This window comes from Dermochelys coriacea, chromosome 7 (assembly GCF_009764565.3).
Source record: "Dermochelys coriacea isolate rDerCor1 chromosome 7, rDerCor1.pri.v4, whole genome shotgun sequence".
NCBI lineage: Eukaryota > Metazoa > Chordata > Testudines > Dermochelyidae > Dermochelys > Dermochelys coriacea.
In genome coordinates this window covers 4,313,932-4,327,030 of record NC_050074.1, presented here as the reverse complement: position 1 = coordinate 4,327,030, position 13,099 = coordinate 4,313,932, and the positions used below count along the sequence as shown (strand labels likewise).

At 41.7% G+C, this 13,099-nt stretch overlaps 1 protein-coding gene across 6 annotated transcripts in view; it reads right to left on the bottom strand.

Moving 5' to 3' along the window:
• The window catches only part of PTPRG (protein tyrosine phosphatase receptor type G), a 610,478-nt gene that overhangs the window by 154,311 nt on the left and 443,068 nt on the right, over nucleotides 1–13,099 (bottom strand). For all 6 annotated transcript variants that reach the window (XM_038410554.2, XM_043518167.1, XM_038410556.2 and 3 more), the window contains exon 6: nucleotides 7,828–7,894. In XM_038410554.2, the coding sequence (XP_038266482.1) occupies nucleotides 7,828–7,894 (67 nt within the window). The remainder of the gene's footprint in view (nucleotides 1–7,827; nucleotides 7,895–13,099) is intronic.

Here is a 13,099-nt window from a genome sequence, read left to right as displayed (position 1 = left end):
ACTGAAATAGCTGCTCATTAAGTGAGCACCATCCACCCTGTGCACTGAATGAGACAGGGGCTCTGGGGGGAAAAAAGGATGTGCTCATGTGATTAAAGACTAAATCAAAATGCACACGCACAAGGGGCCCCAATTAAGGTTGCACAAGCAATCTTAATTCTGGCTTTTCCTAACTTTTAAATGCTTGACTCTGCAACTTTAATAATGTTCTGTTCACGTCATTTTGTGTGTAATATATATATATATATATATATATAAAATCAGCATAGTGGCCCTGTATCTAGCCATTATCAGTGGCTCTTTCTTGAGACTAGACCAGTGGGAATTTCTAACACTTATTTTACATATTCTTGTACAGTAACCCCTCACTTAACATTGTAGTTATGTTCCTGAAAAATACAACTTTAAGCGAAATGATGCTAAGCAAATCCAGTTTCCGCATAAGAATTAATGTAAATGTGGGGTTTAGGTTCCAGGAAAATTTTTTTCACCAGACAAAAAACTTTATATATATATATATTTATATGTATATACACACAGTATAAGTTTTAAACAAACAATTTAATACTGTACACAGCAATGACCACTGTGAAGCTTGCTTGAAGTGGTGAAGTCAGAGGATGGAAGAGGGTGGGATATTTCCCAGGGAATGCCTTACTGCTCAGTGATGAACTAGCACTCAGCTGAGCCCTCAAGGGTTAACACATTGTTGTTAATGTGGCCTCACATTCTAGAAGGCAGCACAAATGGAGGGAGGGGAGACAGCATGGCAGACAGAGACACACACCCTGTGTGTGGGAGAGAGAGAGAGATGTGCATTGCCCCTTGCAGTACGCTGACCCCATTCTAAGTACATTGCCTTTAAAAAGATCAGGAAGTGGAGACAGCAGCTGCGGCAAGCTCTCTCCGTCCTGAGCCCTGTTGTGTCTCCCCCCTGCTCAAAATGGAAAAGGGGTAAGCGGGGGGCAGGGGCAGGAGCAGGGGGGAAGGGGAACTTCCTGACATTAGTCCCCCTCTTCGCTCCTCCCCTGCCCAGCAAGCAGGAGGCTCTGGAGAGCAGCTCCAAGGCAGAGAGCAGGAGCAGCACATGGCAGTGGGGGGAGGGACAGCTGAACTGCCAGCACTTGGTAGCCTGCTCTGTGGCTGCTGCACAGGGAACTTAGGGGAGCTGATGGGGGGGCTGCCGGCCCACCCTGGTTCCAAGCCCCCACCAGCTCACTCCAAGGGGGCTGCTCTTCCTGCAAGCAGTAGACAAAGCAGGTGTCACTGCGCAACTTTAAACGAGCATGTTCCTTAACTGATCAGCAACGTAACAATGAAAAAAAACAGGACGACTTTAAGTGTGCCATTACTAAAAGAAAAGGAGTACTTGTGGCACCTTAGAGACTAACAAATTTATTAGAGCATAAGCTTTCGTGAGCTACAGCTCACTTCATCGGATGTGCATCCGATGAAATGAGCTGTAGCTCATGAAAGCTTATGCTCTAATAAATTTGTTAGTCTCTAAGGTGCCACAAGTACTCCTTTTCTTTTTGCGAATACAGACTAACAGGGCTGCTACTCTGAAATATGCCATTACTGTAAATGATTCAGACCCCTGCAGTTATGCATGTAGGCACTGGCCAGCTAGAAGGTGTGAACTGATTCTCTCTACTCTCACCTTCCTTTCCCTGTCTCCTTCCTCCTCCTGTTTGTTACACAATGATCATGTCCTGGTCTCTCTTCCAATGAGAACACAAGCACAGCCCAGAAAACAAAGGATGGTGCCAACACATCCTTACAACCTGTTCTTGTTCGTTTTCATTCTCAGTTAACATATCCCACCCTTATGACAGTCTCCTCTCCAGACTCCACTGGGTGTTTGCCTTCTTCAAAGTTGCACTTTAAAGACCAGTCCCAAGATAACCCTCCTTTTCCTTTCTACAACCCGCAGTTCTTTAATGCGAACTGCGGAGAACAAACAGCTTGTCAGGTGGTGTTATGGCTCAAGTTAAAACAAAAGAAAAAAACCTGTCACGCTGCTAATGGTGTTTTCTTGTTATTATGCCTGGTGGCACGATAGATCCACAGGGTAACTAACACTGTTTGGATTGCTTCCTTTTTAGTACTGATTTATTTTTAACAGGTTATTCAACGCCTTTTTGCCTATAACAACTTTAGTGATATGCAGCTTATTCATTCCCTATGCTTTTTTGAAGCAATCCGGTTCCTCCTTCTACTTCAGCACTGTCTTCTCTCCCCTCAGGCGCCTCTAAATCTTGGTGACCATCACCTACCTCACTTCTCTCCTCTTTCCCTTGCTGGAGGGGACATAAAAGCAGTCTCTACTCTATGTCCACTCTGGCTTACATTATGATACTTATTATTAATACAAAGTCAGAGGGGAAAAAAGCCAGAAATTTCCCAACTACTTGGTTAAATAAGCAGAGGTACAAACAAACAAACAAACAAACAAAAACTCATATCAACCTCCAGATGAGCAATCAAGCAACACATGCAAGTTATTCACTTTGTTTGTTCACAAGCCTTTGATCTTGCTGTACACTTTGATTTTCAGTACTTGGTTTGACAAGGAAGGGAATAAGATCCCCTTTTTTGTGACATTCATAGAAGGGTTTTCCAAACCAGTAAAATATCTGTACTTCTACTTATAACTTTCTGCTGATCTGTGGAAATCTTTGGCAATCAGAACAGGGCACAGGAAAGAGCAGCAGAATGTGGCCTACCGTCACTAGCACAAGATTTGGTGGAGTCTGGAGTGGCGCTGTCTGCTCTTCATTTTTTGAGAGAGGTAAGGGGGATGAGGCAGCATCTTTTATTCAACCAGATTCTATTGGTGAAAGATACAAGCTTTCCAGCTACACAGAGCTTTCCAACAGAAGTTGGTGCAAGATAAGATATTACCTTACCCACCTTGTCTCTCTAACATCCTTGGGCCAACACAGCAACACCACCACTGCAAACGTAATATTTCTATCTGTTTACTTCGGTGATACATATAGTAAGACTGAAGGAAGAAGACACAAATGGTGTATGTATGTGTGCGAGTAGGGTGACCAGAAAACAATGGTGAAAAATTGGTATGGGGTGGGAGGTAATAGGCACCTATATAAGACAAAGCCCCAAATATCAGGACTAACCCTATAAAATCGTGATATCTGGTCACCCGATATGCAAGGGACAATGCTGAACAACAAAGAAGTCACTGCCACCAGCTATTCCCTTCAAGAGATATAATATCTTGAGAGGACTGACACCAGTGGAGGAGAAGAGCTCTGTGTAACTTGAAAGGTTGTTTCTTTCACCAATGGAAGTTGGTCCAGTAAAAGATATTACCTCACCACCTTGTCTCACAAAATGGTACAATAGAAAGAGAAAATCAGAAACACATGAGGTGGAAAATCAATACTTCTGTGGAATAGCTCCATGTTATGTTAGGTGTTCCTCAGGTCTCTAGCTGGAGTATCGGGGAGGCAGGTGAAAGCTTGATCATTGATTGTAATGGTAATCTTCTGCAAAATACAGGCCTTAGTATCAGTGCCCCTTGGACTTCCAAGAGTGGGCATGCACTTTCTGTCTGAGAACAGAGGGGGTCAGTACTCATGCTGGAGGGAGGAGCTACTGTCTAGCCTCTGCGCTTCTGCATCATGTACAACAGTAAGGAGTCAGGGCAAAGAGAGATGCTTATTGGGAAGCGTGGATGGTTCTGTAGACTGGGAATGATATTTCGGCAGGGTCATGATCATTCACATGCTGCCCAGGTCACAGCGATGACCACGATGTCTTGATGTATGATTTAACTTCCACCAATTCCTAGTGGAGATCACAAAAACAACTGGCACAACTGGCACTGACCTTTGTTGTCCGTCTCCGCAGAGACGCTAAGCACTGAATGGATAGAGAAAAAGGAGGCCAAGAGCCAAGATTGAAAACAAGTTGGCAGGTCTGCATCAGGAAGCTTGCACTGCTGCTGCCTCCCGTTACGTCCCATCTGTGGAGAGAGGGCTCCACTCTCAAAGCCTGTTGGTCTAGCAGGAGCACCACCAGATACAGGCCCATGCATATAGTATATTTTGTACCAGATTAAAAAAAAAAAAGAGTGGGTAAGAATAACATGTACCTCTCTGGAGGGCAAGAGCAGCAATTCTTGGCAAGGCAGAAAACTGGAAGCAGTGCCAACATCAGCAACAGGCATCTGACAGCTCGGAGAAAAGCTGCCTCTTAATTCTCGTGCCTATGCACTGCTTTGCAAGGGAGCACCCTGGAACTTGGAATCGTGCACAGCACGTGATGTGAATGGGCCATGAGGCAGGAAGACATGAAGCAAACCTGAAAGCACTGTCGTTGATCTACCCACATTGTTGGGATGTTCGGCACATCACTAGATTTCCTTCCACCTTAGGGACTTTATATGGTTCTTCTTGTAAAATTAAGCTTATTATGGCATTAAAATTCTAGGAAATTATGCCTGGAGATGAAGGAAATAAAGCAAATTCTGAGCACCGACTAAGCGTGTATTGATTTTTATGTGTACATATCTCTATTATCATTACTAAGCCGGTGACACTGTGAAGGGCATAATTATTTATGTTCCATCAAATTAGTGCGTAATTCAAATCCCTGACAAAATCTCAAGCTCAAATTGCTTCTACAGGAAGTATTTCTGACATTTTAAATGTTCTCTCACCCCCGGAGGGGCACTTAAAACTAAGAACTTTCCAGGAAAGAATGGAAAAACCATATGTATTGGTTTTGTATAACACATATTGGCATAAAGAAAAGGAGTACTTGTGGCACCTTAGAGACTAACAAATTTATTTGAGCATAAGCTTTTGTGAGCTACAGCTCACTTCATCGGATGCATATTGGCATGTATAACAGCACAATTATTTTGTATGAAATGATGTTTCTGTACTGCCCCTTGCACAATGGAGTCCTCATCCAGGACTGGAGCTCCTGACCTAGGTAGTACTATAATGCAAACAAATACATAAAAAGCATCATAATTATTAGGTGAGTTTTGCTATCAAAACAGCATGATAATTAGCTAGTTTACATTACTATTTGCCAAATATTCTTGTTTTAACAGAGGGGAAGGTGTAAGAAAACAAACAGTCAAAGATGCAGTAGAGGCACAGAGCTTCCACAAAGTCCCCCACTGATACCTCAGGATCCCTAGAATTTGGGGGTGGATCCTATGGGGGTGGAAGACTCTCCACTGGGGGATCCTGGTAAAGTTCTCCTCCTCCTTAGTCTCCTTCTGAGAGTTTTACTGCAGAATGAGCCAACCCAGAGTATGTGGGGGACAGGCAGAGGGATATGGAAGATACCACCACCACCACCACCACCACCACCTTCAATAACTTTTGGAAACATTTCTAAAATAGACTTTTTATTTATTAATTTATTTTTAATACATGGCACATGTAGAGTAAGCAAGAACATGGTATAAAGACTAGCTTGGGATGAATATAACTAACTCATGAGCAACATGGCCATCCCAAAGTTAAGGATCATACACTCTCTATTATTATCTTATACATATGTACATGCACACACATGCCCTCAAGCGTTACTGTGATAGCGGTAGCTAGACAGCTGAAGTCCACAAATGGCAAAGACATTCAAGTTCCTCATTTTGCCCATTTCCATCTTCTTTTTTTGGTATTGGTTGTATTCATTGGTGTGCTCTTCTCTCCTCTCCCTGCCCCACAAGCAAACTGTCCGAACTCCACCAGAGTTTCCATTTAACTAACGTACAACTCAGCTGGAGTCCATATTATGTGAGAGTCAGAGTTAAACAGGGCATAACTGATGACAAATAGGGCCCCCCTTTAAGATACAACCCCTGAGGATTCTGTATTTACTTCAGTTATAAAAATGTGTCCACATAAGGCTCTAGGTAAATTATATCAAGTAAAGCAATGACAGCACTTATAGTAGAACTGAAGCTGTTATGTATACCACTACTCTACACAGAACCAAAATAGTGAAAGAAAGAAAGACAGAAAGAAAGAAAGAAAGAAAGAGCTATCAGTATTTAATCTATTTTTTAAAAAACAATTTAGTAAGAGAACCCATCTGCCCCCTCCCTGCAAGAAAGCCTTTTTCCCACTAAAAAGTAAGGCTTTAAGTAGCCAAAACAGGAAGGAAAACAAGATTTTCCTCTATTTTTTTTTTAGCGTTTTTTAAAGGAAGCAAGTTATTGAAATATATCAACCCATTTCCTCCCCTTGAAATGTTAGTAGTCTTCTGTGCATTGTGAATGAAACAAAAACAAACATCTTTTATCCACCCAGCTTCTGCTGTGACTAGGCAACTCCAAGAATATCATTATATGGCCACGGAATCACAAGCTAGCGACTGGATCACGTTGTACCAGACTAATTTTGGGGGGAACGGGGTCCTCTTACTAGACATCAACATGATTATACGCTACCAGTTTTTTCAGCAGCAGTTTGGGGGGAGGAGGGGGAGTGGGAAAGGAACAGGATGGATTAAACACCATCCACCTTTGCCGGGGGAAAGAGAGAGAAGGTGGGATACAAACCTAAAAAAGATTTTGGTTCAAGTAAATGGCAGCATGACTTCACTGTCAAATTATCTAAGGCCGGAGAATAGTAACTGCCCAACTCATCCCTGGTATTTTTTGGGGGTGGGGTGGGGGGGGCAGCCTGTTTTGTAACTCAGTGGGAACTGGATAACAACGTCTATTTCAGCTCAGTGTGGAGTTTTTATTTCACTGTAGAACACGGCAATTTATAAATGGCAAAAACTGATGAAAAAATTCTCTCAATGAAGGATTTTGTGGTATGTTATCATTTAACCCCTATATTTCACTTGCACTAGATTTATTGGTGTGCACAGCTGCAGTGTTAAATAACTGAAAGCAGAGCAATTAATCCAAATTCCTATTTGTTTTAATCTAACACTGTCAACGAGTTTTAGGTTTCTAGTCAAGAGAAAAAAAATGTTTGTTAAGCTCTATGGCACCAGCTAATGTCTAAAGACAATCCTCTGAAAAGGTGCAAAGATGTTTTATTGCAGTAGTATAGACAGAACAGAGATTTATTATAGTACCTAACGGCATTTCTGCAGATGCCTTTTGAATTATAATGAGATTATTAAAACTTTACAAATCATTATATTAAAACTTGACAAGGGGACGTTGGAAGTGGAGAATCTTGATGTCATTGCTAATGACGCATTACTAATGATAAGGTTTCAGGATAATTCCTCAGTAAAACTAGTTATAAAAATATAAAATATATTAATATTTATTTCAGTACCTTCTATAAGTTCAAGGATAATAGGTTTATATGCATCAGAACAGCTGAATGATTATATTTATGCAAGCATTAGAAAGATGTTCATCTGCTGCAAAGTTTAATTAATTTTCACAGATAGTTAATTTTCTGTTTCATTATCAGCTTCCTAAATTTGAAAGACAAATAATTTGTAAACAAATAGAAACTTCAGAGGAGTATTTTTAGACCAAATGCAAGATAAATAGCAGGCATGAAACATCTGCACTGCATTTGAAGTACTAATATGAATGATATATTGTACTAAATTTTGATTTATAACTTGCACATTCTAAAGCACTGATTGAAAAGAAACAAATTGTTTACTGTTAACCCACACCCGTTTTCAGGTAACAAATGAGTCTGATCTGTACCAATCAAATAATGGTTTTAATGCCCTTAAACATCAGTGAATGAAGAATGTACATCTCAATATGTCCTTTGAAGGGTGACCCGATCCCTTAAGGACAATATTCTAGCCCCTCTACCCTTCCAGTAAAAAAAAGTTTAAGTAGCTACTTACCATGATGTACGACACCCTTCAACCCATGGATAATAGGATCCAGTGCTGGATTGTCCCTCTGACTGACCTACATATAAAGGATACATGATTGGTTAAATCTATTCTGGCATCAGACAGAACAGTCTCAGTTTAATCTTTTAAAGAGAGGAAAAAAGATGTTATCTAGCAAGCTGCTTAGTCCTCACATTTACAATGCCTCCTCAACAAATGCTGAAGATATATGGTATAATAAAATAATGCGACAAAGGCTAAATCAAAAAAGAGAAAGTCTTCAGAATACATTAAAACATTAGAAATGTTAAAGCCCCTGCAAAGCCTTAGTACATCAGACGCAGGAAGCCTGCTAAACCAGTGGGGCCAATCGAGTGGGACCAGTGGACAATCGAGATGCGAAAGGAGCACTCAAGGACGATAAGGCCATTGTGGAGAAACTAAATGAACTCTTTGCATCGGTCTTCACAGCGGAGGATGTGAGGGAGATTCCCAAACCTGAGCCATTCTTTTTAGGTGACAAATCTGAGGAACTGTCCCAAATTGAGGTGTCATTAGAGGAGGTTTTGAAACAATTGATAAATTAAATACTAATAAGTCACCAGGACAAGATGGTATTCATCCAAGAGTCCTGAAGGAACTCAAATGTAAAACTGCAGAACTACTAACTGCAGTCTGTAACCTATCATTTAAATCAGCTTCTGTACCAAATGACTGGAAGATAGTGAATGTGATGCCAATTTTTAAAAAGGGCGCCAGAGGTGATCGTGGAAATTACAGGCCAATAAGCCTGACTTCAGTACTGGGCAAACTGGTTGAAACTATAATAAAGAACAATATTGTCAGACATACAGATGAACAATATTTGTTGGGGAAGAGTTAACATGGTTTTTGTAAAGGGAAATCATGCCTCACCAATCTATTAAAATTCTTTGAAGGGGTCAACAAGCATGTGGACAAGGGAGAATCCAGTAGATATAGTGTATTTAGATTTTCAGAAAGCCTTTGGCAAGGTCCCTCACCAAAGACTCTTAAGCAAAGTAAGCTGTCATGGGATAAGAGGGGAGGTCCTCTCATGGATTGGTAACTTGTCAAAAGATAGGAAACAAAAGGTAGGTATAAATGGTCAATTTTCAGAATGGAGAGAGGTAAATAGCGGTGAGCCCCATAGATCTGTACTGGGACCAGACCTATTCAACATATTCATAAATGATCTGGAAAAAGGGATAAACAGGGAGGTGGCAAAATCTGCAGATGATACAAAACTATTTTAGACAGTTAAGTCCCAGGCAGACTGCAAAGAGCTGCAAAAGGATCTCTCAAAACTGGGTGACTGGGCAACAAAATGGCAGATGAAATTTAATGTTGATAAATGCAAAATAATGCACACTGGAAAACAATCCCAACTATACATATAAAATGGTGGGGTCTAAATTAGCTGTTATCACTCAAGAAAGAATCACTGTGGATAGTTCTCTGAAAACATCCACTCAATGTGCAGTGGCAGTCAAAAAAAGTGAACAGAATGCTGGGAATCATTAAGAAAGGGATAGCTAATAACACAGAAAATATCATATTGCCTCTAGATAAATTAACGGTATGCCCACGTCTTGAATAACTGCATGCAGATGTGGTCGCCCCATCTCAAAAAGGGTTCAGAAAAGGGCAACAAAAATTATTAGGGGTCTGGAATGGCTTCCGTATGAGGAGAGATTAATAAGACTAGGACTTCTGAGCTTGGAAAAGAGACGACTAAGGGGGGATATGAATGAGGTCTATAAAATCATGACTGGTGTAGAGAAAGTAAATAAGGAAGTACTATTTACTCCTTCTCATAACACATGAACCAAATGAAATTAATAAGCAGCAGGTTTAAAACAAACAAAAGGAAGTATTTTTTTATACAGCGCACAGTCAACCTGTGGAACTCTTTGCCAGAGGATATTGTGAAGGCCCTAGCCAGGCCCCACTCCCCCAAGCATGGCTCCCCCCAAGCCACTGAATGCTAGAGGAGTTGGGAGGTCTTTATCTGCTTTAACAGCGGGGAAGACTCTCCCACACTCCCTATATCTTTCCTCTGGCCTGCACTTGGCCTTTCAGTACAACAGAGCGATGTAGGTAGGGGGAGGAGGCAGCCAGCCCTGGTTGTCTGGTGCTTGCTCAGCCAACCTGCCTCCTGGCCTTCAGTCACAGCACACTCATAGGAAGGAGCCATAGGAGTTCAAAATGGATGTATGGGTAGGAATGACAGAAAGGCAACCTCAACCTATGCTAGCAGCAGCTCAAGTGGAGGAGGCAACGGCCAACCCATGCTGTCAGCCTTTGATGTTCAAATACTGAATAGTTTAACTCCCAGACTTAAGCAACCCGTTTCCACACAACCTACTCTGGGCCTGCAGTTTCCCCAGGGCTAGATACAGCCTGCATTGAAGAAACCGTGAACCCTGTCAGATAGTTCAGGGTCTCCATGCAAATCAACCCTCTTTGGTAAAGCTGGGCTAACACCTAATTCACAGCAAAAAAGGCACTACTTCCTTGTCCAACGTTTGTGGGGTTGAGAGACCTGGCTGCCCTAATTCTAACTCCCATCAAAGTAATGCCAAGTCCTGCCACCTGAACAATAACCCCAAAACTGTGACCTAGTGAAAGAAACAAACCATGGTTAATTTAACCACGTGCATATTCTAAGAAATTCATGACCATAAAACCCAATCTTCTCAATTGCTTCACACTCACACAACTCAACCAACTGTGATTAACTGATGCGTAATGTGGTAATTCAGGGCAACTGCATCTGTATTCCCCCTCTATGGTCCAGCCAGGGCACCCACTCTCAACTTCTAGTTCCCCAGCCATTGCCTGTCTGGGTGGAGACTAATGTGTCTCTCCCTTCTGATCATAGCATTTTCAGGCACAGTTCCCTGACTTCACTATGTATTCCCAGCAAAGACAGATTGCCCAAGAACACCTGCTTGCTTCCTCTTTAGAGAGGTTTAACAGATATAATTGCTTCATTTATAAGTACCACAAAGTTCTTTCTATGCAAGCCTACTTTATTCTGAAGGTAAAAAGCACTACAGAGAAAACATATTTAAAACAATGAAATAACCTACATGTATGCCAATAGGTTTACCAGAGTTAACACCAGCCCGAACATGGATTCTGGCAGGAATAGTCCTTCAAACTCCCACCCAAGGGGGAATCCTTGTGGTCACTAGTTTATCACAGCCTCACCACAGAACTAGCAAACTTAAAACAGGTTTATAAACATCCTTTCTACACTTCTGGGGTCTTTGAGCTGGATCTTCCAAGAGCAGGTATTAGTAGAAAATGGGTTTTCTTCCCCAGGGCATAGCTTCCAAAAGGGTGGCTTTGAAGTGGATTATTTGCATACCCCTCATCCCCAGCTATTTCCTAGGAAATCCACTTCACACGTATTGTTCCAAAAAGCCCTTTGAAGTTCCTAATACCTTCCAGAGGGTGCATTAGTCAGTTTCCTAGAGAAGTTACATACAATTCCACAATAACCAATCCACAATTGTATTTTTAACACAATGAACCCCAAAGGCATTACACCTAATTCAATAAGGTTTAACTTAATTCAATAAAGTTCATTCAGGATATTGCAGGAAATTGTCAGTCAGTCAGTCACAGGCCACACACAACCTTGCGCACTAAAGCCAGCTGAAGGTGACTCCACTCATGCCTGGGAAGGAAGGTGACAGCTGCAGCAGCAGGACTAGCAGAAAGAGGCCTGCTTCAGCTCATCACCACCTTATATGGGCTACATTGACCACCCGCTTGCCAATTCCAGCCCCGTCGAGATGCTCGGAGATTGCCCAATAGCACCTCCTTGTCAGGAGAAGCCGGACAGGTGTCAGCAGCCGGCCCTGGCCAGCATTAGAACATGGCGGGCCCTCATAGCCCTAGCCCTCAATCTGGTACAAACTGAGATATATGCACCCCTTTTGTTTTTTAAACAGTCTGACTTGTAAACCAGCCTTTTGTCACAGCCCCAGATGCACCACAGCAGACACTCCAGGACAGCGAAGGGCCAGACACCAAGGGAAAGCTTGAATGACTCTCACCCCTCTGAATCACAACTGACTGTTACACATTTCCCATCTACTGAAATCCCCACTTGCTCTGCATTTTATCTGCCATTTAATTAACTGTCACCTTTAACCACTCCTGCCACTTCATTGCTTTCCTGTTGTTGCCCACCTTGCTGCTATTTAGCTAACCGAGCCGTTGTTTAATCCATTTCTACAATTAATGGACATTATTTAACCTAGTGGTCGAAGAATATTCACTACTGCATTTACATTATGGGGTTAGCTCATGGCTGCCATACTTTTAACCCACTCCACCTTTAAAGGAACAGAGTTAAAAAAACCCAACAATTCCACAACTTACAAATAGTATCAGGCATGCCCCCTGGTTACCTCTGTCAAATTGTGTGGCTTTAATACTCATGTTGCTGTCTTTTTTAAAAAAGTGTTTTTCTTATAGCTGCTGTGTGAGACTTAATTAAGAAAAGGAGAAAGTAACTCAAGAGGACACATTGAGAATGCACAAAATGATATCGGAGGCATAAAGTAACATCAGATGGATAAAGTATATAGAAACAAATAAAAACAAAACAAAAACAGGGAAGTATTTCTTCTCCATGCTCTTCCGATTCTAATAATCGCAGGTGCTTCTTATAATAGTGGTAAGTAAAACATTCTCAGACACAAGTGTGTTTTTTAAAGTTTTACCTGTTTCCTCCCAGAGTGAGAAAGGAAGGATGACCCAGTGGTTAGAGCACTACCCTGGCACCTGGGAGACACAGGATCATTCCTCCTTTGACACAGTCTTCCTATAAGGCCTTGGGCAAATCACTTAGCCTCTGTGTGCCTCAATTCCCCATCTGTAAAATGGGGGTGGTAGCAAGGCCCTACCATCCAGGAGTGTTGTGAGGAGAATTTAAAGATTGTATGATAAAATGGTAAGGGGAAGGCATGTTAGAGAGATAAGTCTCTTGAACAGTCTCCCCAGTTTGTGGGAGTCTTTTACACAATAAAAGGATGAAAAACATTTTTAAAATTTTTTTAAAAATATCAGTGTAAAAATCACAAACATTGGCAGTAGAACTCAAGGCAAGTCTAGTATGAGTGCTGCAAGTTGCAAGTATACAAACAGTCACGAGTCAGGCCTGTAGGTTTTGCACTGCTTCTGGTAAATCAGCATGTAAACAGTTTAAAAATACAGGACTGTGCAGAGGTATGCTATAGGGTCC